General features: G+C 34.8%; 3 protein-coding genes across 5 annotated transcripts; 1 reads left to right on the top strand and 2 right to left on the bottom strand.

Annotated features, from left to right (window-relative positions):
* Positions 1-1803: 1803 nt before the first annotated feature.
* Positions 1804-7313, bottom strand: LOC107612901 (uncharacterized). Of its 2 annotated transcripts, XM_016314678.3 has the most exons (4): positions 6887-7313; positions 5692-6715; positions 2444-5586; positions 1804-2224 (listed from the first exon to the last, which is right to left on the bottom strand). In XM_016314678.3, exons 2-3 carry the CDS (start codon positions 6605-6607, stop codon positions 2456-2458), a joined length of 4047 nt encoding a protein of 1348 aa, XP_016170164.1. In that variant the 5' UTR covers positions 6608-6715; positions 6887-7313; the 3' UTR covers positions 1804-2224; positions 2444-2455. The 2 variants fall into 2 exon arrangements, with proteins under 2 accessions (XP_016170164.1, XP_088353354.1); XM_088497228.1 differs by having other exon boundaries at positions 2444-6715; positions 6887-7299.
* A 2230-nt stretch (positions 7314-9543) lies between these two features.
* LOC107612812 (phototropin-1) lies at positions 9544-19249 on the bottom strand. 2 transcript variants are annotated; one of them, XM_088497230.1, is made up of 25 exons: positions 18696-19249; positions 18491-18566; positions 16985-17671; positions 16705-16887; positions 15649-15740; positions 14681-14990; positions 14375-14597; positions 14168-14238; positions 13807-13913; positions 13597-13646; positions 13389-13493; positions 13104-13163; positions 12928-13017; positions 12763-12839; positions 12455-12539; positions 12246-12326; positions 12035-12138; positions 11908-11957; positions 11557-11663; positions 11312-11446; positions 11175-11226; positions 10753-10865; positions 10490-10630; positions 10136-10229; positions 9544-10046 (listed from the first exon to the last, which is right to left on the bottom strand). In XM_088497230.1, the coding sequence occupies exons 3-24, from the start codon at positions 17629-17631 to the stop codon at positions 10140-10142; spliced, it is 2973 nt and encodes a 990-aa protein (XP_088353356.1). In that variant the 5' UTR covers positions 17632-17671; positions 18491-18566; positions 18696-19249; the 3' UTR covers positions 9544-10046; positions 10136-10139. The 2 variants fall into 2 exon arrangements, with proteins under 2 accessions (XP_088353356.1, XP_088353355.1); XM_088497229.1 differs by having other exon boundaries at positions 16985-18243; positions 18696-19177.
* A 3912-nt stretch (positions 19250-23161) lies between these two features.
* Positions 23162-25517, top strand: LOC107610332 (uncharacterized). Its single transcript, XM_016312393.3, has 3 exons — positions 23162-24184; positions 24469-25014; positions 25091-25517. Exons 1-3 carry the CDS (start codon positions 23162-23164, stop codon positions 25193-25195), a joined length of 1674 nt encoding a protein of 557 aa, XP_016167879.1. The 3' UTR covers positions 25196-25517.
* The last annotated feature ends 330 nt before the right edge of the window (positions 25518-25847 follow it).

The following is a 25847-nucleotide window of genomic DNA, read 5'->3' on the forward strand; positions in this document are numbered from 1 at the left end:
TATTAAAACCTTGCCATTTACCTCTTCTGGGGTAATTTGCCGCATTTACTTCAGGAAATGGGGCGGCGCCAGGTGGGCGCGCTTCATGATTTTTCAAGAACAACTCATTGTTGCGTTCAGCAACAAGAAGACAAGAAATTAACTCAGAATATTTTTTAAATCATTTTTCTCGATACTGCTGCTGCAGGAGCACATTCGAGGCATGGAAAGTTGAGAAAGTTTTCTCCAACATATCATGATCAGTGATCTTTTCCCCACATAATTTCATTCGTGAGGTGATTCGAAACATTGCATAATTATATTCATTTATGGATTTAAAATCTTGTAAACGCAAGTGCGTCCATTCATATCGAGCTTGAGGAAGTATCACCGTTTTCTGGTGATTATACCTTTCTTCAAGGTTTTTCCAAAGATCTGCAGGATCTTTTAATGTGAGATATTTATTTTTCAATCCCTCGTCAAGATGACGACGAAGAAAAATCATGGCTTTGGCTTTATCCTTCTGTGATGCATTATTTTCAGCCTTAATGGTATATCCAAGATCCATTGAATCAAGATGAATTTCAGCATCTAGTATCCATGATAAATAATTGTTTCCAGATATATCAAGAGCATTGAATTCAAGATGAGAGAATTTCGACATAATGAAAATTTGTTACTTGAGTCTTCCTAAAAATTTGATCAGAGTCTCGTGCTAACGTGTTGTAAAATAAATAAAAGATATATTAAATATAAAATAAAGATGTATAAATAGAAGACTCTAGCATTAATATAATTAGCTCAATAATGATTTATATATATATAAAGATAGAAAGAAGTATTAAAAGTAAAGAGAGAGAGAATTGCATTTGTTTATTGTTACTGTACGTCCATTGTCTCATACCTCACTATTTATAGAGGTAAAGCATGGAATATTTCAAACTTTATTTAATGTTAATTTGACTTGGGAGCAACACTTTTTCATAGGAAAAAACAACCGCCCATAAATGGTCATTCACATTCCACATTTTTGAACTTATCACAACAGTTAACCGACTAAATTTTCAGTATTTATTAAAATTTACGGTTTTTATCATTTTAGCCCTTCAAATTTCAAGAGTCCTCCAAATGTTCCAAACATCATATTGATTTCTGAATCTTTTTTGGCGTTAAGTCAATGAACGAAATGCTAAATTGACATTTAAATAACGCAAAAACAAAATCATTTTGAAAAATGTAAAAAATATTACAATTTATACATATAAATTCTTTTTCATCTTCTCATTTTTGCCTGGGTTAAGTGCCAAAACGAAACCAATATAATGACCAATGCTGGATCTCAAAAATTAGTGCAATGAATTTTAAATTTAAAAAGCTAAAATGATAAAAATTGTAAATCTAAAAAATCGTAAATCTAAAAAACAATTTTGAATTTAAAAGACTAAAATGATAAAAATCGTAAATCAAAAAACCTATTTTGGAAATTTAATCATTGTTAACCACATTCATTTGGAGTCTAATTTGAATACTGCGATCCAAATCGTTTGCCGATTTTACGCTCTACTCGATAAAGCAAGAACATGTCTAGTCGATCCCAAATCACGAAGATGAATTGCTAAAAAGGAACACCATGCATAGGCAGCAGCAGCATAGCATCCTCTACCCGACGACCTACCCTACATCTTTCTTCACAAAGATACACAGATTCTTGTTGATTGAGATTTATTCTTGGATCCTTTTCTAGCAAGAAACAGTTTTTATTCAGTATTTTAAACTAAGAGTGGAGCATTATGGTGGAGGACAATGAGTGCAAGCTATTCTGTCTTTCATCAATTCACTATTTGATTCGAAGATGATTAATATTGTCTCGCTTATTCGGCTGTAAAAAACCTATTTGATGTACTTGACATCATGACATAATTGAACCATATATACAGATAAAATAAGAAATTTTGTGAAGCGATACAACAAGTGTCGCTCCTGATTGGACCAAACAAGAAGCTAACTTGAGAATTTAGATCATTAGATATTGAGTAAAGAACCAAGAGGAATTATTGAGGGATATAAACCCATAAAGACATCCAGCTAACCCTAACCAAATGCAATGATCTTCAACAAGATCACATTCTATTCCAATCTCCCCGATCAAATCAATGTACAAAGGAACTGCGCCAGCACTGCATTATTATGTACAAGCGCAGCTACAACAGGATGTCTGAACCCTTGAATGCCGATGTACTAAAGCCTGCATATACATGTATGTGTTTGTATGAGACACATGCATCAATATTCATATTGCTATTACAACCTTTTTTTTTTTTTCTAAGGGAAAATAATATGAACAGACTATTTTATATTTGATAATAATCTATACTCTAGTTTGACATGCAACCAAACATTCAAAGAACATTACAATCAGAATACTGGAATAATGCTATAATGAGTTAATGACACAAGTAACTACCTGAAGGATTCTTCATAATATGCTTGCACTTGGTATATCAACAGGCCTATCTCTTACAAAGGATTCATCGTCATAATCTTCATTAGTTGAGTTTTCTTGGCATACCTCACGAGGAGGATTTAAATCAAGGGCATCGTCCCAAGCCATTGAGTTACCCTCACAAGTATTGCCTTCCTCTAAAGCATGATTGACATCAACATGGTCTTCCGCATTCAGTTGTGTATCCACATTAGGTATGAGTTCCACTCCCTTATCATCGTCAATGCATGCTGGTGGATCCACATTGAGATCGTTGCCCAAATCATATCCACTTTGCTCCCCACCCCCATGGTAAGCAACAGTAACAGCTCCTTGATCAGATTGGTCTGCAGCATCTTTTTTCTGCCTCTTCCATTTCTTTGTGGACGATGTGCCATCATCCTCAAAATCTTCTTCTTCTCTTTCTCTGTGTAAATAAACCCACAATTTTCTTTCCCCATCAAATTGTACACAAGGATCACGTTCATAATGCAATCTATCCAAAGCCCCACTAACTACTTGGTTAATTTGTGCATCAGAAACATCTTCAACAATATATTGGGAATCTCGAATTAATGTACAGACATCTGCTCTAGTGCCAATACTTCCCGGCAACCTAGAAGCTGCATCTCTGACAAGACAGAGAATTGTAACATGTGGAGGGCGATCGCGTTTCAACATAAAATGATCTCGGGCTTTGGATGTTGGCTTACCACCACACCTTCTCAAAGGTGCCACAATAGATTTTTTCCCATCAGCTGCAGTATAAGAGAATGCTCTATCAGGAATTGAGTATCTTAGGACTTCCTCCTTCCGGAAATAAGCCCTCACTTCCTCTGAACTTGGGTTAATGGTGTTAAGACTCTTTTGGGCCCTAAGGTCTCTAAACCTCTCTTTCTCATCAAGGTTGACCTGCATCAATGCCAAAGGTGGTTCAGGAAGACTTCCTATTTGTTGAAGAGTTTCTTGACCACATTTCAACCAATTGGCAAAAGAATCAACCAACTTGACGAGCATCTTATGAGGAAGACCCCAAGCCTCAGGAGATGTAACCTCCTCAATGGTATCATGGCCAGATGAATTATGAGAAACTGGGCCAGTCCATGTCCAACTTCTAGTAGACTTCTCATAAGCTGCTAATACCTTCCAACCCTTTGCTCCTAAGGGTGCTGTTTTGGAAGAAAATATTTTCAGAACACCTCTAACCAAATCCTGCAGTGGCTCTTGTGTCTCAAGGATAGAAGGATCACCAGGGTTTGACCTCACACGATTTACAATCTCCAGAACAGTAAGAGATGGCATATTCAGTTGATCAGAAGGCTCAGCACGGGCAACTGCCTTATCATCAGAAAGAGCACCATTGACCACACCTTCCTGCGATTTGCTCTGCTCTTCTCCAGGTTTCTGCACGTCCAAGCTGTCTTCAGCAGGTGGACTAATCATTGCCATCCGGACTGCTGATAGAAGATGTACAACAGAAAATGAAAACCCTGTATGAACAGTAGGCGTGATCAAAGTAAACGGCTTTTTCTGAGGCTTAGTTTCATGTTCCACATCTGCTGTCCCCATATCAATAACACGCTCAGCATTTTCAACATCTGGTATCAAAGTTACCACCTCAGCCTCTTTTTTCTTCTTTGACTTTTTCTTCAAGGGAATGGAATCACCAGTTTGGAGAAGAGTGCCAGACAGAAGATTAGCATCTTCATCTCTTCCAATAAGATCTATGACGTCAGCCTTCACTTTTCGCTTCTTCTTTGATGAGTTGCATCCAAGTAATGGTGCATCGGTTCTTTCACTTTGATCACCCTTATGTGCATCTCTCCCAAACCTACTCTTCCCAACTCCATTATCATCCACCAGAAACTGTTTCTCAAGCGAGACATCATCATCACCAACAGAATCATGCAAATATTTAGACCTCGAAATGGAATGATCAATGGTGGAGATGGTTCTCCCCTTCTTCTTTCGCTCAGCAGTATATGCATTTGATAACAGCATGTCTAGCCTTTCAGCAGGCTCCCCTCGCATTCGACCATTCCTGCCTATCTTGTATGCCTGTCTCCAATCATCATCACCATCATTAAGCATATCTGATCGTGTGGGATAGCTCTCTTCCATAATTCTTCCAGGTGGGTTATGCAATGGACCTCCATTTTGTGCTTTGCCCTTCTGCTTTGCTTTTGTAAGGTAATTTTCAATATGCCCTGCAAATCCACCTTTCTTTTTGGATTGAATAGTTGCATGTGCATTCATATCTGTCCCAACAAATTTTGCCTTTTTAGGATCTAGGTGAGACTTCAATGATTTCATGTGAGAACCATCAGCAGCGCCCATTGGATAAGCAAATTTTCTATGCAATAGAGGATTGTCATCCTGGTCATCATTCAACTGTTCTGATGAGTCCGACTCAGTTTCTTCACCTCTTAGAAACATATGGTCACCCCTCCGAGCCTCTGTACTTTTTCCTCCATTCTGTATAAAATTTACCCTGAACTTCTCTTGCAATGATTTTGCTCTGAAACCAGAGGATTGAAGTCTTTCACTCACCTGCGGTGTGGAAGATCTATAGGCTGTGTAAGTAAGGTCAGGAGACTCTCTTCCTGTCTTCCACTTCTTTGCCCTCAGATTCCAGTCATCATATTTAAACGATGAATCCATACCAAAATTGTCTCCAGGCGTATTGTTATTGTAGAAAAATTCGTCATAATCTGATGGGTCAAGCGGATTACCTTTTACTGGTAACTGTGAACCCCTCGTTCTAGACCTCATCTGATCACTATTTACAAATTGTTGAACATTTTCAGGATATTTAGCCTTCCTAGAAATATCAAAGGAACCCCGCTTGGAAGACGACTTTGCTGTGAACTTCATATCTGAAGATTGGTTTGAATTTCTAGCATATCCATGTAGATCAGCCTTCAAGGACGGAGATATACCCAACAAATTATCAGCATCCCTTTCATCACCTCTTCGTAGGTCATGCTTCTTTCCTGCTCTTGGAACACCAGAATTGTCCATCATGTTGCTACGTGATACATTACGATCTCGGGCAATAAGCCCATATGACATTTCCTCATCATTGTCGCCATTCCTAAGCTGATCCCTCATCCTGAATATTGACCCTGAATCATATCCCACAGACTCATTATGTTGAGAAAGAACAATAACTGGACCATGGAGCCCAGGAATCATATCTAAAGCACTATGGTATACAGAACACAAATTACCTGTTGGGTCTCTTGCTGAAGGTGCCTTTGAACCAGCCAACTTAAGTATACCTTTCGGGCTTTGCTTTTCAGACTTTTCCTGCTCCCTGAACCCCAATTGTCCTCGTGAGTGGAAATCAAATTCAGACCCTACCCCATGGAAAGGATAACGGCCAATTTTTTTAGCAACTTTCCTATCCTTGTTCTTCCTACTCCATAAACCTTCACCAGATTCTTCATCTGAAGAATCAACCTCCAAATCTTCCTTCTCATACATCAAACTCTTTTGACTTTTCATAATGTTCAAAACACGGAGCTTTTCTTCAATACTGTAACTCCTACAATTAAGCCAAGCGTCTCTTATCTGACAAAGATTGTTGACCATGTCATTCTGATGCTTCCTCAGCCCATGGTAATGTTGTCGCTTCTGAAAAAAATTTAAGCCCTCCCGGTACAGGGCAACCCTTGGCTCACACAAGCCCCCCTTCAGCATATCAAACAACCTCTTAATAGGACTCCCAAAATGGAGGTTAGAACCAGTGAAAAGCTCTGTCAGGGTTTGAACAAAAGTCTCTTGGTCCATGTCAGGCAGATACTTGGCGAGCTCAAACCTCTCCTCCTCAGTCAAGGCCTCATTCCACACATCCACTGACAGTATATCTTCAAGTCCAGCAAGATCATACAGTTCCAACGGAATGATGCAGGTTTGATTACCAATCTGACAAAACTCCGCCCCAGTTTCGCCTAATTCCAGCAAATCAAAATCATCAGACCCTGCCCCAGAATCTGCATCATCGAACTCATCATCCTCGTCGGATTCCAGGGCTGAGCTACGCCGTGGAAGCTCATCTTCATCGGTAGACATAGTATCCCTGCTCCGTGGCGAATACTCCGAATCAAGCCTAGACACCTTAAAGCTATTCTTCTCAATTGCCATGAAACATAACACCAAACTGCCGCCAAAAAGAATACGTATCCAGCAACACAATTCCGTAGAAAAAGAAATTGAAAACCCGCCAGCAAATCTCAATCAATAGTTAAAACCCTAACAAAATCAACACCATAAATTACAACCAAAATGTAAAACAATCTAAACTTCATAATGAAAACACAACACCCATCGAGCTCACATATTCAAAAAAACGGAATTCGAAAGAAAAAGCCAGAAAAAAATCAGCATGAATAAAAAAACGCGTAGATTTAGGGCGAGGAATACCTCAATCGAGAGAGAAGCGAGGATCGAAACCCGACGCGTAGGAGAGCAGCGAAGGCGCGAGAAAGAGAGAATGAACGATTGTTGTTGCACAGTGCGATGAAAAAGGAGAAAGAGGCGAATCTGAGAAAACCCTAGGCGGTTATATAGTGATAGAAAAGAGAGAGGTGAGAACGTAAAGGAAGGTGCGGGTGTGGTGAGTGGTAATGAAGAAGACGAAGGTGACGTGGAATGTAATGAACCGTCTGATTCGATGGGAGAGTTGAAAAGACCAAAAGGGTCACCGCACCGAAACAGAGAGAATGGAATGGAAGAGATGAACCACAATGCAGAGAGAGAGAGAGAGAGAGAGAAGCAATGCGAAAGAGCGAAAAAAAAAGTGAGAAAAAAAGGGTTTGGTTCGGTGTGTTGTGTTTAGAGAGAGAAAATTGAAAGAGAAGACGAGAGAAAGAGAGAGTGATAGAAGGTGAGTCAGTGTGTGTGACTCGAGCGAGTCGAGTGAGCCGAGTGAAACTCCAAATGATCTGGAATTATTGACTGTTGGATATGACATGAACGGTTCAGATTAAGCTCTATTACCGCGGGGAGCTGTTTTGATGCGACGTCGTTTGTGGGATGGCTTCCTTTTTCTTTTGATTTTTCCTTTTTAATTATTGTTGTTGTTGTTGTTTTAGTTAAGTAGTAGCGGGAACATGACTGTGACTGCAAAATGCTGAACCGTCAATAGTAGTAGTGTTTTGGATTCACTTCTTATTTCCCATTTTCAATAATGCCCATCGTTTATGTTTAGCTTATCGGATCTTATTTTCCACAAACTATATATCCATTTGATTAGATTTTTAATTTCTTTAATAACAGAACATTAGCCAATAAGAAATAAAACTAACAAGTATTTATTTTGGGAAAAGAGACTTCCATTATATTATAGTAAAAATTGCAACAACAAGAAAAAACATAAACTAAAGAAAAAGTTTAAGAAGTTAGCAACTTTTTTAAATTCTGGTTAGGATGTAACAAACAAGAAAAAGTGAGTTATTGGATGAAATCTCACACCAATCTCACACCATTAAAATCATTATTGATGACTATTTAATAACTACAAATACCAAAAGTTGCTGGTCCCTAACATTCCTCACAAAAAACTGAAATAATTTGTTGTTGTCTATCCATCAGAGGTGTACATAATCCGCCGATCCAAATATTCAGTCTAAATCTAAACATTTTTGGAAGTTAATTTTGTATTTAGAGTTAGATAAAAATCTTAAAAATAGATCCGATTATTATTTAAAATTAGATTTAGATCAAGATAAATCCAATTTTCACCTAACTTATATACATTCTAATAGAACTAAAAAAAAAGTATATATTTTAAATTAATTATAATATTATATTATATTAATTATAAGTTTATTGTTTTATTTTTAATTTAAAAAATAGATCAAAGAAGTATGAAATTAGAATTTATGAACAAATTTAAATTTATAACTCAAATGATATAGTCTCTCATACTCAGAGATTACGAGTTCGAGTCTCACTTTCTCTAATTTTAATGTGATCCGAAAGTAGTATAATTTTATCAAATCTAAAACCAAATAAAAATCTCAAAAATAGATTATTATTCAGCTCCGAATCCAAATCTAGGCAAACTCGACTCCATATAGTCCATGTACATTCCTACTACCCATTTGCACTAAATCATTTCAACTCATTAAATTTATACTTTGCTTTTAACTTAATATATAATATATTTTACTTATGTATCATTCTTACTTTTTTTTTTTTTGGTGACATGTATCATTCTTACTTAAATAACGTTATATAAAATGTTACATATATTGTTATATTTTATTATTATCAATTCGTTTTTTTATTTATTTAATGATTTGTACTTCTTCCTTTTTATTTTCAAATTGAGCAAGTAGTTAAGCCCATCCTAACTAATTTCGATGGTAAGACGAACATGCTTTAACGAAATAAAAAAACACACACACACACTTGAGAAATGAAAATCAATTTTACAAAAAATGATAAATCTAAAGACATTTTTTTAATCTAATTTTTTAAAATATATTATTCTATTTACCCATCAAAATATAAGAATATATTATAAGAATAAGTTTTCCATCTTCATTTTAATTTTTTTTTTGTATTTTATGTACCGTGAAAGTTATTAAATATTAAGTCAATGGTCCTCCTTGTCTCATGTAGGTATCTTTAGTGATATTACTTTTTCTTTTATTGAACTTGTTTGTAATAAATCTTGTGAATTCTAATTTTGATCTCTATAATTTTTCAGTCCAAATATTTAGAATAATAACATTTTCCTATTAGCTCCTACAAAAATGATGTTATGATATGGATTCAAACATGTGTAGACATTTTTATCTGTTTACTATTGCTTAATATAAAAATAAAATTTAATTTGTGTGTCCGTGTATATAATTTTTATACATACAATCAATTATGTATATGGTCGAATTAATAAAAATAACTAATTTTAAAATATATTATTTAAAAAATTATTTAAATACATAAACCTTATTAAATAATTATATAAAACTTCTTGTATTATCAATATATCAAATTTAAACTCATAACAAGACTAGTTTAATATCAAACCAAAAACTGAAAAAAAGATGGTTAAAATTAAAAACAAATGCTTTTGGAAAATAGAAAAGCATTTTTTTTTTATTATGCATACATAACCTATTTACACCAATGAAAATATTATTCTAAAATTATACAAGAGTCTTGTAATATAAGCACACAAAATCTCTCTCCTTCCTCTCAAAAAAAAAAAAAAAAAAACACCAAATTGATCCTTAACGATATTTGTATCGAATAAATTAATCTCTAATAAAAATATTTAACAAATCAATCATTAAGTAGAGATCAATTTGTTAAATTTTTGCTAAAAACTAATTTATCCAAAGGGACCAATTTAGAGTATTACTAAAAAAGATAAATAACAACAAAAGCATACAAGAGTTTCTGCTCTAGACTAGAGTGTAACTTTCAAAAATGTTTGCGGGATCTCCATTCTTAAATTACGATGAAAAGCATCAGACACTGCATGCACATTACTCATAAAACGGGTAAATGGTTTCACCATGTGTTCCTCGAAAGCGACATAATTAGTTAACTGTTAACTACATCCTCTAACCTGCATGCGAAAATATAATAATAAAAAAATTATTAATTAATAATTGGGTAGTCATTAGGATAACAAGTGGGAGGGAGAGAGTGAGGAACCTTTTCAGAAAACAGTTAGCTGCATATCCTCCAATTCAGGGTCCACTTTGACTTCATTTTCCAGCGAGAGAGGAGCATCAAGTTCAGGAGGTGTCTGTCAACATAATAATAATAATAATAATAATAATAATAATAATAATAATAATAACAGAAATAATTGATAAAAAAAAAACCAGTCAAAATTTATTATTTTTTGTTTTATTTAATGTACTTTGTAATAAATAAATATTATATAAAATATTGTTTAGACTGATTATTTTTTGTCTTTCTAACATAATAGCATTACCATAATAATAATAAATATTTTACTAATCAAAATAGTAATTAATTAATTAGGTTTAGTGTATGTGTTACCATGCAGCGGACTAATGCCCAATTAACAGACTTAAAGAATGGATGACGCTTAATTTCATTTGCTCCTTCTTGTGAACCCAATCTATCTTTGGGATCTCTTTGCAACAACCAATAAATTAGCTGCTTTCCCTGGAGACTTACCTGCATTAAGAGTAGTTTTAGCATATTAAAACATCATTATTAATTATTTATTGAATTTGACATAAACTAGCAAGGATCGGATTGGAGGATTTCATCAAATGTAATTAAAAGAACAAACTCACTGGTTTGCTTTTGGGAAATTTAAGATCCTTGTGTAGAATATTTGCAAATGTTTTTTGCCTTGTCTTTCCCCTGAATGGTGTATACCCATAAAGCATTTCATATAGAAGAACACCTGAAAAGAATAACGCAACTTAGTTAATGTCAATTAAACATAACGTGTTAAGTGTTAACATTATCTTACATGCAATATATAAGTTCAAGATTTTATTTATTTATTTAGCATTTGAATTGCCTATTGATAACTTTTTTTTAATCTATAATAATGTCCAAAGCATAAAACGGGATGTGTATAGATAAATTGAAAATAAATAAAGGCCAAAACAAAAGGTGACATTGGAACAGGATTAAACACAATAATAACAAAGCCAATTATGCATGCTAACTTGTGCCTAAAATCTTAGGTATGAAAATTAAAAATTACCAAGAGCCCACCAATCCACAGCACTAGTGTGGCCTGAACCAGATATAATTTCCTGCATAAGTGTAACTGTCAATATCCAGAATAGAAAAAGAGAAAAATATTTTATTCTCATTAGAATATGTCAAGAAATAACAAACCGGAGCTATGTACTCTTCTGTGCCAACAAAAGAATTTGATGCTCTCATGGGTTCAGCCATAAACACCGGAACCTGTTGACCTTTTTGTTGTTTTTTCTTCTTTTTCTTCTTGTCATCCGTGGCTGGTAGAAGCAGCTGCACAAGTATAAATCAGACATAAACAAAATTGTTATCAGTGGTTGAGTTATAAGTATTGCTTATAATAATTAAAAGCTGCATTATATGAAGTTTCATCTCAGAGATACCTGTGGCTTGCAAGATGTTAAACATGACAAATCAAAATCTGTTAGAGCCACATGTCCATTGCTCTGGATTAACACATTTTCTGGCTTCAAATCCCGATATATTATTCCTGCAAATTTTCATAAAGGATGTCAAATTCACTTAAGACATACATCAGGAAATTTTATAGGCAATACTTCTTCCCAGAGTACAAAATGTTGTGATAACAAAGCAGCATCTTTTGATCAGTTATTGCAGCTTGTTAACTTCATACCGGATTTAGAGAAACATTTTGTCAGTCTTATACTTCCCAAGTTGTATTTCATGGGTTAATAATTAAAATTGTTAGGCCATACCAATGCCTAATAACCTACCTTGACAATGAAGATACTCCAATGCAACCACTACCTCAGCAGCATAAAATCTATGAATATTGAGAACTTAATGTCAGTTAGAGGAAAGTAGGAGCCATGTGCATGTAGTAGCATAATATTATTATACCTGGCAGCCTCTTCCTTAAGAACTTTTGTTGGCTGTCGATCAAGAAGCAGGAACAGTTCTCCACCAGGGCAGTAATCAGTTATCAAACAAACATGTGATTTGGTCTGCAAATCAATCAAGTTCCAATGATTTTGACAAATTCATTATATAGTAAAAAATAATGAGGACTAGTATGTTTTTCTAATTTGAAAGTGATATGTGAGCATGAAACCTGAAAGGAAGCATATAATGCAGGTAGAAAAGGATGGTCCAACATGTCAAGGATTTCTCTCTCTGTGCAAGCTCTATGCACCTGCAGAAAGTGTAGAAACTTGAAAGATCTTGATAACTGGAACCAGATATGTGGGATATGACAGAATAGACCCAAAACATAACAGAAAAGAAAGAAACAATTGTGTGCTTCATAATCATATTGAGAACCTTGTTACGATTGAGCATAACACCCTTATCCATAGCCTTCATGGCAAAATGGTGACCAGTTCCACATAGCTCCACTAGATGCACACTGCAAACCAGTAGTAATATACCATAATGTCACTACCACATAAGCTTGATATGAAAAAATAAATAAAAGTCTAGAGTTTTAAAAGAATATATAGAAGTTCTAATTAGTTTTTAAAATATCGAGCTCTCTTGAATTGTTCGCTATTGGTAGAGGAAAATTCACCTATAAGTTTCTCATCTATGTTGGAAATGTGAAAGAGAAATAGGGAAGAACTAATTAAAACCTGCCAGTATCTCCTGATCCCAAAGGTTTAACTGGCCTAAAGTGCTTTAAGCCTATCTGTTCTCCACTGTCCAGGATCTGCAAACCCAAGGTTACATAAACAACAGGAAAATGGTATATCCAACAACTTTCAAACGAAGCAATGAATATAATAAAAAAGTAATACCTTCTTGATAGCTCTCCAAGCAGCATCTTCCTTCCTATGAGGTTTTGGCTGAACCACTTTTGAATGATTCATCCATAAATCGTCCGGTTTCTGGAGATTGTCAATAAGACCATGTCACAGATTGAAGCCAAAAGCTCTTTAAAATACATTGGAACTGGGTAGCCAGTAGATATTACCATATTAGCATCCGGAAGTTCTCTTACTGCCTCATCAACATTTTCTGCAGTTTGTTTGACCTGAAAGTGGATGTCAAAAGAACTTGTTATACTCAGCATTCAGGAAATACTTATAACGAAAATGAATAGATATCAATATTATAAATTTTAATGGAAGTCACAATTCTTAGGCTTTGAAGACTTCAATATTTGGCACAAGTTGAATATGTAATGATGTTAACAGAGTTTAATGATTTGAGACTCAGTATATGGTAAATTAATGAAGCACTTGAATGGAGTCCAAACCAGTTGTTCTCCTTCTTTTGCAGTATTTTCTGCGATGCAGTTGTGAAGAGGCTCCACATGTTGGCTACCGTCGAGTTGAACACCAATAAAATACTGTACTTCTCCCTGTTCAAACGAGTAAAAAAAAGTGTTTATCCATCCAAAACAAAATTTCTGCGGCAAGATATTAGAAGAGCTAACTTCTTCACTCAATTATGATAAGTTATACCTTCTGGTCACGCATAGGTTGCAGATGGAACAAGTTCCAGAACTTTTTACCTGATGAGTTAAGCAGAAAAAGCTTCAATAGCAATAATAGGAATAATAACTGCAGCACTATTGTTTCCTTTTAATGAACTAAATAGTGCCAAGGGAAAAAACTGCTAACATTTCCTATCATTTTAGTAGTTTTCTGTGCAGAAACATTAGGCTAGCTTACCTGTCTTTGTATAATTAATGAGTTGTACAGTAACTTCAGTTTGGTTGTCAATGGCTTGTCTAATTTTTTTCACAGTTGCTGGATCTGTTTCAGGTCCTTGAAGAAATCTGAATGACCAAGGAGTATCCAAGTTAAAGATAAATTTGACATAGATAATTTCCGTTAAATCAACCTCTCCAATGAAATTTTATAATATTCTAAGATAAAATGCAGAGTTTTGTGGAAGTATGGCATATATATGATGTGTGAAACAACAAAGTGTCAATATAATATTCATTTGCCTGTATGGACATTTAACTTGGAGCATATCATTAAATATTAATTAATAACGAAGAAGGCGAAATAAAAAATTAGAACATACCTGCAATTTTTGCCCAAGATTTCTTCACGACTATATTCAGTAAGCTCTAAGAAGCTGTCAGAAGCAAATATCTGTAACAAAAAAAAAATAATACAAAATTACAAAGCTTATCTTGTTCTTACATGTTTATATGAATTGAACAGGAGGTTAATATTCTCATCAGTAGTGTAATTAACAACAGTAATTAGTACATAAATTGAATATTACAATGGGATTGTCAGGGAGCCTAGGATCAGTGATGACAAAGTTTTTCTCAATACGTTCAAGTGTGGTGGCAAGATCAAGACCTTTCCTCTTCTCCCTTTGGATCTCTTTGCCCTCAAATTCAAAACTATCAGGCCTGTCATCATCATCCTCACTCTCTGAGCTCACTTCCTCAACACCTTCGTTATCTATGCTTTCTTCATTTGCCTGATTTTTCTTCATGAACCTGATGAAATAGTATAGAAGCATGCATAACAGCATTACGATAAGATAACTAACTATGAAATAAGCATAATACAGATAAACTACCCCATGAAAGAACGGCGACGGGAGTTTTTCTGCTTCTTTTCAGGGACCTCACTGATTTGCTGCAATGAAGTTAATCCATGTCCTCCTTCTCCTTGTGATTTGCGTCTAGCAGATGAAGCTACGCTCTCAGATTTTCTCCTTGATGTTTTCTCTGTTTTGTGCTCTGCCTCTTCTTGTTGATGACGGTCAGCGACTCCGGATGAATTTCTGATGAAGGGACGGCGGTTTGTTGATTCACTGAGTGCTCGAGGACGCTTTATGGCACTCACCAACTCCGTTACTGAAGTTGTAGCATTCTCTTTTTGCCGTGCTGCATCAAATGTTTAATAACAAAAAGGAGTTAACAAAAAACAACTAAAATTTAACAATTAATAAATGTTAAATAAGGTAAGTTTCGATTTTTTTTTTCTAACATTACCGCTGCATTATATATTTCATGCACAAGCATTAACTAAACAAGATGATCTCATCAAATTCTGTATATATTTCGCATGCTGAGTGATATATTGATATTACCTTCTTCGCCCTCCAGTGAGCAGTGTTAACTTTTTTTGTTATGAGTCCAGCTAGGGAACTAATAGAGTATTTGTACAATGTGTATAATGGACTATTTATTTAGCTTATGAGTTAAAAAATGAACATCTAGAATAAAATATTACTAATTTCTCAAACACAATACATACATACTATCCAAAATAACCATTCGGGTACTAAAGATAATAGACATCTGATATCCTATTGAATCGAACATCCCTATACCCCCATTATACACATTGTATAGATACTCGATTGGCTCCTTATATTCCCTCTTTTATTATTTAACCAACTTTATTGTGATCACATACATATTTGACTAAGTTTCAAGCAATGAGAGACTTATTGTTGATTATTCATTCTGATCAAAGAATATAAAGTGGATAAGTGATATATTGATCTGAATCTGAAATGCAGAGAGCTGTTCTCAGTACCATCATATCGAATCAATGATTCAGGCAAGCCATTGGGACGTAACGCCTTCTCCTTGGCCCCCTCCGTGTGCTTGCTAACCTCCACTTGCATTCTAACACAAATGGGAAATAAATAAATAAATAATCTATATTCCTAATAAATTATTTTACTTCCTAAATAATAATGCTAGGTAACCAATAATATATTTGAACAATATGAACAATAAATTTTGAAATTGGTCAATTTCAACTAAAAGACACTACATCCTAATTTAATGCCACTAATTAAATTTAGAATTAATTTACTCTTTTAATCTTATTATTCACATTGTTGTTCAATATTGTTGTTTACTTATACTTTTTCAAGAACTATTATCATTAAGAAAATTTTTAAGAATATTTTAAAGCTATAATGTATAAGGATTAAGGACCCGTGGCTGGCTGCTACTGGCTCCCTTGTATTCCGTCAAGCCCCACAGGCAATCAATGTTAAGGTTCGAATCTTTAGGCACTTGTGTACGATAACAATTAACAAGTCTCACAAATAAAAAACGTGGTCCATTTGGCCCAACACATGAAAATAACTCACAAATCACATTCATCTTAAAAACATAGATCCTCAATGATGTTATTTGTTAATGGGTTTTTAAGTTTAAACCACTGCTTTGTTTTATAATTAATAATGATTCCCCCCTTGGATTTTTACTTAAATGTTTAGTCAGGCCCTATATATGCGAAGTCAGTTCTTATTTTTATTTATCAAAATTTTCAAACATTCCACATTTAATTACAAAAGGAATCAATAAATGTTATAAATGTCAAAAGGAATCTATAATTTAACAAAAACAGCTAAACAAGTAAACATAGCCCTCGTAGCACTTGGCAGTTTCTAAATGGGAAGAAAATGATACATAGTATGGTCATTATCAAATTATTATCAAAATCCATGCAGCCACAATTTGGTCCCCAACCAGCCCTCTAATTAAAACAATGACAAAGAAGTCAACAATAAAATGAATAAAAAACTAACTTCAAAGACAAAACTCAAAAAGTGGTAAAAAAGGAAACTATCTTTACCCTATGAATTTGATGACTTTGCCATCCTCGTCCTTGATGGGTGAAATAGTAAGAAGGTTCCAGAAGGGCGTCCCATCCTTCTTGTAATTCAGCAACCTTCCACAGTAACTCTTCCCAGCTTCCAATGCTTCCCTTATGCTTGCCACGTCATCCGGATCCGTTTCCGCACCCTGTAAAAACCGACTGGACCCCACCCCGCCATTTAACATAAAAATCGTTATAACCGTTTTCTACTAATTCTGTTATCATTTTACAGTTATGGTTGTTACTAGATACATACCAGTTTCTACCTATCACCTCCTTGGAGGTGTAACCAGTCATCTTGAAGAACCCGGCACTGGCGTAAAGGATCGGGTAATCGGCTTTGGTAGCATCAGAAACCACGAAAGTTTGTTGAAACGCCGAAAGGGCGTTCTTCAGGTCCTCCGATACTCTCGGGATCCCGCGCGATTCCGCTTCCTCCGAGGAGTCGCCGGAGGTGCGAGCTGAGTTTTTCGAGTTCCTCCGGGAGGAACCGCCGCCGTCGGAGTTTCGAACCGCCACTCCCTGAGGCTTCCCGGTCTCCGTGTCCGTTTTCAGTACTAATCCCCACTCTGCAGCTCTCTGCGCCGCCGCACCAGACTCCGAACTCGCCAGCGGAATGGGTTCCTTAAGTGCCATCCAGGAGGTGGCAGTGGTTGTTGTGGACGTGGCGGCAGTGGTGGTCAGCTCCTCCAAGGAGTTACTGCGTGGCAGCTGCTGCTCTGCCGCCCAGGTTTTCCATATAGGCTGAGGACGCGCCGCCGCCGGCGAGCCGGTAGGATTGCCCGCTGCGGATGCGGTGGAGTAGGAGGAGGCAGGGTTAAAGACTTCGAGGGAGCCACGTGGATCTCTGGGAAACGGTTTGAGTGGTGATTTCTTCGGTGATTTCCCTGCTGACTGCTCCATCGCCACCTCCTTCTCTCTCTCTCTCTCTCTCTCAATTGCACTTTGTAGAGTATTTACAGTACAAGCTTTATTAGTAATAGTAAGTCACAACTTTATGCTAAGCTTTTTTAAACAAGTTCAATGAATAAATATTAACATAAGTTTACCCGACTATATACGTATCATCATATATGTGAATTGAATACTGATATTAGGGGAGAAGAGAAAGAGAGAGAGAGAGAGAGAAGAAGGGGGAGGGGGGGGGGGGCACAGCTAGTGGGGTATATTAGATTTTAGTTAGTAATTGTAATGGGGACTTTCGAGAGTGATGGTGTTACGTGAAACAAATGAAGATTGGGACTTGTACAGCGAATGCCACACTGATCTGTCTAGGGTTTGTTTCGTCATTTCAATATTTGTGTTCAAGTCCTATGCCTATGTGGTTGGATCAATGCAAAGGAGCTTCTCTGACTGCCTCACATTTTTCAGGGATAGTTTTGTCATCAGATTTTGAGATGAGTTCAAATTATTGGATGGGGGTGGACAAGAGTTCTAGTTGGGGACCTTAGGGAGACATGGCTTTAATATTTAACTGTGTGTTAATTATGGCAAAAAGCAACACATATCTGCAAGCTGTCAAGAAATTAATCCAAATGAAATAGCAACAAGAAATTAATATGTGATCAAGAATGTTCCTGACACACAAAGCCAAGCATGGACAAGAATGGTCAGATAATTGCAAGTAAGTAACCTCCAAATTCTTAAAATCTCCTATATAGTTAAGTTTTAAATGACAGGATTGAACTTCATATATGTAATTGAAAATGTGATCACAGTAGTTTAAAGCAATGCAAGACGACAATACAAGAAAAAACAATACCTGAATACTCTGAGTTGTGATGTTCTGATGGATCAGGAAGAATTATTGTGCTGATCAATTAGATAGTTCTGCGTCACTAGTATTCATAAGAAGCAAAGACACATGATGAAATGTTATAAAAGTTGGTATTATACTATTATAGAAGTGAGGTTTAATTTTAACGACAAGAGAAGAAATAAAGAGGAAGAAGGGGAAGAATAATTACAATTATCATTATCAAAAAAGAAGGTTGGCTTCTCATCTCATTACATGGATCCTTCAATTGTCCCCAAAACCATTCCTCACTCTCATGTCTTGGAATGATTAGGACACTAATAAGATCTTCATTTCATAAACTTTTTCAATGATATATATCCCTAAAGTAGCCTAATAAGCCTCCTTTCTCCCATCTTCTATAATATCCTTTTTTTTTTCACCTTCAAATCATTTCTTGTCAATGACAGTCTGGAGTAGGGTTGGCACTTTGGTTAAGTATGAAAAGCTCAGAGAATACATACATAGAGAGAGGTGTTGTTATAATCTTCTTCAATGGGCACGTTGATCTTGTTGCATGCTCTACCGACCGGTGGTTATGAGGGTAATGACTTTTGTGTCTGGATTACTAGAATTATTCATATATATATATATGGCGCAAAGACAGAAGTAGAAAGAGACAATAACCTTAGATTGAGTGTGCAATATACACATATATAGTAGTACTAGTATTAGTATCTACTATATACTATGGTTTTTGGGAACAGATATTATATATTTCGCATTAATATATATATATATATATATATATATATATATCTACTTATCTACCAAAGAATTGAACTATTTGAGGTTGGAAAATTAACCCCCACTACTATTGCATCCACACCTAAAAGCAAATGGAGATTGGAGATAGATAACAGAAAGAGAAAAATAAAGCATGGCCACAAAGACAAGCACGGAAAGTGTGCACGTGACAACCATGTTTGATTGATGCATGAATAATGACCACAGCCACATATTGTCGTCAATGTTGTAGGGATTAGGCCTACAATTTAATTTTAATTTTATTTTCATTAAGAGATATGCAATTCTTGAGTTTGACGTTCCCCTAATTGCATCTTTAATTTCTTGTTTCAGATTATTATTTGCAAATGGGGCCGAATAATTCTACATTCTCAATGCTGTGTCTTCTTTTATTTTATTTATATATTGTGCTGTCTTTTTTTATATTGGCTTAAAACAATAAATTTTACGGTATATTTATTTTTTATATTAAAATAATAAATTTTATAATGCTTTTTACTTTAGTGTTTAAATTGTCTAAATCATTTTTTAAATAAAAAATCAAATATTTAAAATTTATTAAATATTAACTAGTTACCTATTTTTTAAAAATTAGACACCATTTATAAGACATTATAGCAATCACTACTAGAAATAGGCAAAAGCTATAACAATGAAAATATCTGAAGGCCATATATATAGGGAATACTAAGGTATATTGTGAATGAAGATGAAACTAAACCTCATCATAGAGAGATCAAAATAGATCATAGAAGCATTATGATGAGAAGCATATTGGAAAGAAATTCAAAGAGATGGCGATGTATTGTGAGAGGATGACCATAGATGGAAGCCAAGCCATAAGGGCCCATAACCATGTGAAGTGCTTTTTGGACAAAAATCATGGGTGTGTTTGGATTTGCATGGGAGAAGAGATGAGCTCGTTTGATTTCCTTGAACGTTTTATCTTATGTTTGGCAATATTTTTATGCTGTAAACAAGTGATTTTTGTCTTCAACCCACGTTTATCAAAAGCTAAAAATTCTAGCTTTTCCGTTCACATTTTCACGTTGTATTGAACTTTATGTTCTATGTACCAATTATGTCCTTCATTTTTCATATGTTTATTGTTTTTTTTATAATACTTTTTTTCTAATACTCTCTTAGTATAGGGTACCAATACACTATCTGCCAACTTATTACCAACAATAATGAATTATTATATTTTAAACATATGTATAAAGAGACACATCTAAAAAATACATCTATAAACACACTTCCATTAGAAACCAGCATAAAAAAAATATTTTTAGTAGACACATCCACAAAAATACTTCCATTAAATAATATTATAAATCAGATTTGACAGAAGTTGGCAGAAATGCTGTTGGTAACGTAACGAGATTGTATTTTTTTTACTTTGTATTATGATTCTATTAATCCTATTAGAGTATTAAAGAATATTGAGAGTACTAAAAAATATTAAAATTTATTTAAATATTTAAAATAAAATTATAAGATAACATAAAATAATTATTTAAATTCATATCTTTTTTGTAATTTTTTAATCTAAAAGTGATTTTGAATAATGTAATCCAAACAATATTTAGTTTACTATAATTCATTTTGAATAAGAATTACCAAATATAAACCACATTAATATTAACTCACTTTTAATCAAAATCAATTCTTCAAAATAATTTTACACAAACTTCCGTTTGCAAACCGTAATCCAAACACACCACATCATAGATCATATATCATGTTAATCACTTTCATTTGCACCAAGAATTCAACTCAGCTAATGTGCTGCTACTTATTGCTATTCCTAATGCTACCTAGAGTCGTAGACAAAGACTATACCTAGATACAAAGATAACTCCGAAACCTTTTACCAGCTTCTTCTCTCAATTTTGCATGGGAATCATGGGTTCTCATGGGTTAATTGTGTATGTTGCTATGTTACATCCTTATCATTCACTACATATATCATCTCATCCTCTATGTACTCTTGCAAATTATCGATCTTCAGGGAACAATATAGATATTCACGTTATTATTAATATATTATTGTTATTCTTATCCATATTTAGGTAGTGGTCCATCACCCATGATCAATTACATCCATAATGTGACCAACCATAAAAAACAAAAATACAAGAGACCATCCATGTTGGGCAAATGCTAGTGGGATATCTACAACACTGATTACATTTTGTTTCTTATATGATGGGAAATCAACCACTAATCCGTAATTATCATTTAAATTTTGGAGTCTACTAGGATTTGAAGGAGACTGGGTGTAGGAATGTAGGGCTCGTGGATTATGATATGATCTAACAAGTACTCTGATGGTCGTTCTTCTATAGGCCTCTATATTTTTGGGCCACGGCTGTGCTATAAAATGGCCCAATTATAAAAAGGTATAAGTTAAAAAAAAGGCTATTTTGTTAACCAAAAACAAAAATAACTCCCTTTTCAAAAACCCAATGTAGGCACGACAAAAAAAAAAAGAAGAAAATAATACTCTATTTGATTCTCGCAAATTAATTAATTTTATTATGGAGGCATCGTTAGTGTAGGACGCAGATATGAAGAGGAGGAGAGCTTTACCGGGCTGTGGTGTCAGGAACACAGTAATCGGACCCTCCGATTTCCTGTAAATTAAAAAAAAAATTCCTCTCAAGTAGAAATCGGACCCAGCGACTAGTATAACGAAATAAAAATAAAAAAAACCAACAAAGAAAACGGACCTTCCGTTTTGATGAAGACATATCGCACCGTCCGATTTCTCCCATGTGAATTTTGTATACAAGCAAAATGGACCCTCCGATTTGCTTAAAAATTTTTCAAAACAAAGAACTCGAAGGGTCCGATTTCTTCATTCCCACAATTCGGTGTAGCACCCCCACATTCCATAACCCGGCACAACACCTGCCCCTCTTCCATAACCAAAAAAATTAGGCTTTGATTCTTGCATGTAAACTTTAATTTATTTTTTGAAATTTTAATTATCTCTATTTAGTCTCCAAAATTTATAGAATTTTCATGTTAATCTTTGAAATAATTTTTTATGTACAGATATTAACGGAATGTTGACGTGAACAATTGGATGTAACATTAGATTTTATAAAACGACGACATTTGTTGTTTTAACACTCAAATAACTTAAAAACAACATCATAGTATTTATTAATTTTTTTCCTTTTAAAACAAGTGATCCAATATTATTTTTAGACTATTTGAGTGTTAAAACTAAAACTATATTATTTTATAGATTTCAGCATAAAATTTGACTATCTATATTTGCATTCTATTAATATTTGGGTGCCCAATATTGTCTTGAAAACTCATGCGAGTTAAGTTTACAAAATTAAAAAACTAAATTAAAGTTAACCTATAAATTTAGGACCTGACTAAAAAAAACGTAATGTAGGAAAAAACCATATATTTTGGTAGTAATTCTTTTGACGAAACGTGGAGACAAATATTATGAAATGAATTCTAATTAAGATCGAAACCTTAAAGTTTGAAATTAGTCTTCCAAACAATTAAACGAATAAGGTCAAAATAATCCAAATAAAGAAAATTGGAGTATGGTTACTCATCACTATGGTGCAAAATTTCAACCTAGCTTCCCATTATAACCGCATTCAACTTCGCCTTCTAGCCATAACAAACTTCACTCATCATAATCACAAACAACAAAACACAAAAAGAAAGAAGAAGACAAATTAAAGAAAAATAAAAATATTAAAACAATTTCCTAATTTTCATTTTTGTGTGATCCGAACTATCCTGAGCTTCCAAGTTTCTTCTCACACATACATCATCTTTGTAAATAAGAAACAACCTCAAAGAAAAGAAAATCGAACCTTGAAAATAAAGTAATAATTAATAAAAACAAATCAAATGCACCCTTATTCTAATCAACGCAATAATGGATCAAAAAGCAGCATCACCCCTTGGTTGATCCTAACCACCATCTTACTCTACATTCTATATTCTTCCAACCTTCTCCTATTCAACAACAATGACCAACAGGATTGCCCTCCCATCACCACCACCAGACTCGACGACACTGCAGAACAACAAATCCTCCAAATTAGTACCGACAACAACACATCCATGACCACATCAACCGAAGAAGAAGCAGCAGCAAGCAATGACAATGAGAATAAAGAAACAACAACACAACAAAAAGCTTCGAATGACGATAAAACAGAAGATGAAGAAGACGAAGAAGAAGCGATTACATCGTCCGAAGAAGAAGAAGAAGTGGAAAATAACTACCCCGTGGTGGTTCGGTTAACCCCAGAACAAACGGCACAAACAACCGAAACAGAATTAAAACACATTGTTTTCGGGATCGCCGCATCATCAAACTTGTGGGAACAAAGAAAAGAATACATCAAGGTATGGTGGAGACCAAAAGAAACCAGAGGCGTTGTTTGGTTGGATCAGAAAGTAACAACAACAAAAGACGAAGGGTTACCAGAGATTAGAATATCGTCGGACACGTCGAATTTCAAGTACACGAACAACCAGGGACAGAGATCTGCGTTGAGGATATCGAGGGTGGTTACGGAGACACTGAAGCTTGGGATGAAGGACGTGAGGTGGTTCGTGATGGGTGACGATGACACGGTTTTCATAGTTGACAACGTTGTTAGGATGCTTCAGAAGTATGATCATCGACACTTCTATTACGTTGGCAGCACTTCCGAGAGCCATATTCAGAACATGCATTTCTCATATGCCATGGCTTACGGCGGTGGTGGCTTTGCTATAAGCTACCCTTTGGCGGTGGAGCTCGCTAAGATTCAAGATCGTTGCATTCAACGCTACCCTGCTTTGTATGGAAGCGATGATAGGATTCATGCTTGCATGGCTGAGCTTGGTGTCCCTCTCACTAAGGAATTTGGCTTCCACCAGGTTTGTAAAAGTTTGATTATCTAATAACTAATTGATTATATTTAATCATTGTTAGAATATAATTATGATTATTTAGCATATCTGAATATTTATTATAGGAGATTACGTCTTTATTATTACGACTCTCTTAGTACTTATAAATATCCTTTTATATTGTATCATTTCAGACAACTTAAATAGACAACTAAAATACACTCAATAATACACTCAATAATACACAAATTCTTTCTCCGGTCTAATCTCTTGTTTCTAACAGTCATGATTATGATGTGTTGGTTGTGCAGTATGATGTGTATGGAAACCTATTAGGTCTATTAGGGGCTCACCCAGTGGCGCCACTAATTTCAATTCACCACCTTGATGTGGTGGAACCAATATTCCCAAGGATGAGCAGAGCAGAAGCAATGAGACACCTAATGGAATCTGTGCGTGAGGATTCAGCCAGCATAATGCAACAATCAATCTGCTATGACAAGACCAGATATTGGTCAATCTCAGTTTCTTGGGGCTATGTGGTTCAGATAATAAGGGGAATGTTGCCACCTAGAGAGCTTGAAATGCCTTCAAGAACCTTTCTAAATTGGTATAAGAGAGCTGACTACACTGCATATGCATTCAACACAAGGCCTGTTTTCAAACATCCATGTCAAAAGCCATTTGTTTACTATATGTCTAGAACTTACTTTGATTCATCAAGGAAACGAGTTATTGGTGTTTATAATCTTGATACCGCTGCTAAACCTCCTTACTGCCGATGGAGAATGCCTTCCCCAGAAATAATCACTTCCATTGTAGTTACAAAATCTCCTGATCCTCTAAGATGGAAAAAGGTATTCACATCTTTGAAATGGATTTTATTTTTATTATTTTTGTTGATAAACCACACATACTTGTTATGATTTGCAGTCACCAAGGAAAGATTGTTGTAAAGTTCTACCATCGCGTAATCCCTCAACTCTGTACATATGGGTGGCAAATTGCCGGGAAGGTGAAGTTATTGAGATGCAGTAGAATGTGACAGGGTACATATATTGTTCCAATCATATGTTTTTACCATTTTTGATCCTAAATATGTTTCAAGATACACAAGGAATGATGAATAAATTAAACGAGTCCTCCTAAAGGTGGAAATTGAGCTTCCAATGATATTACCAATTTGAGATGCTTCTTTTTTGTTCTTTTCATCTTTTTGGTCTATGTAAACTATCCAAGGATACATCAGTTGTGTAGTTTGTCTTGAAATGTATTGTAGTTTGTCTTCAAGTGAATATTAGAGTTTTCTTCCTCAAAGTGATCAAGGACACTGAATATTACAGTTTTCACTTGCCATCAATCCATAGTTCATTTTTTTTATATACATATAAAGGTAGTTATTTTTTGTTGCCACCAAATTGTATCAAATCTTGAGCAATTTTAGATATTATTCGTCTTTAAGGACGAAAGTGAGTTAAGTCAACTCATAAATCAGCTAATTTGACTTGTTAATTGTTCGATAATCAAAGCTCATGAGTTTGTAAGCTACGCTTGAGCATAAATTTGAACTCATATCTTGTATTTTATACACATATACAACAACAACAACAAAGCATTATCCCACTAAGTAGAGTCGGCTACATGAATCAAACGATATAAATATACATATATATAATTATGACAAAGGATA

This window comes from Arachis ipaensis, chromosome B8, assembly GCF_059453495.1.
Source record: "Arachis ipaensis isolate K30076 ecotype BB chromosome B8, ASM5945349v1, whole genome shotgun sequence".
In the NCBI taxonomy this organism is placed as follows: Eukaryota; Viridiplantae; Streptophyta; class Magnoliopsida; order Fabales; family Fabaceae; genus Arachis; species Arachis ipaensis.

What these genes read in the sequence shown, in the direction of transcription:
- LOC107612901 (XM_088497228.1), bottom strand. Translation starts at nt 6,607, where the DNA reads ATGGCAATTGAGAAGAATAGCTTTAAGGTGTCTAGGCTTGATTCGGAG.
- LOC107612812 (XM_088497230.1), bottom strand. Translation starts at nt 17,631, where the DNA reads ATGGAGCAGTCAGCAGGGAAATCACCGAAGAAATCACCACTCAAACCG. An exon ending in GGATCAGGAGATACTGGCAG is followed by an intron (nt 12,540 to 12,762) that starts GTTTTAATTAGT and finishes ACTGGTTTGCAG; the next exon opens with TGTGCATCTAGTGGAGCTAT. An exon ending in CTTAAGGAAGAGGCTGCCAG is followed by an intron (nt 11,958 to 12,034) that starts GTATAATAATAT and finishes CAATATTCATAG; the next exon opens with ATTTTATGCTGCTGAGGTAG.
- LOC107610332 (XM_016312393.3), top strand. Translation starts at nt 23,162, where the DNA reads ATGCACCCTTATTCTAATCAACGCAATAATGGATCAAAAAGCAGCATC. An exon ending in AGGAATTTGGCTTCCACCAG is followed by an intron (nt 24,185 to 24,468) that starts GTTTGTAAAAGT and finishes TTGGTTGTGCAG; the next exon opens with TATGATGTGTATGGAAACCT. An exon ending in ATCCTCTAAGATGGAAAAAG is followed by an intron (nt 25,015 to 25,090) that starts GTATTCACATCT and finishes TATGATTTGCAG; the next exon opens with TCACCAAGGAAAGATTGTTG.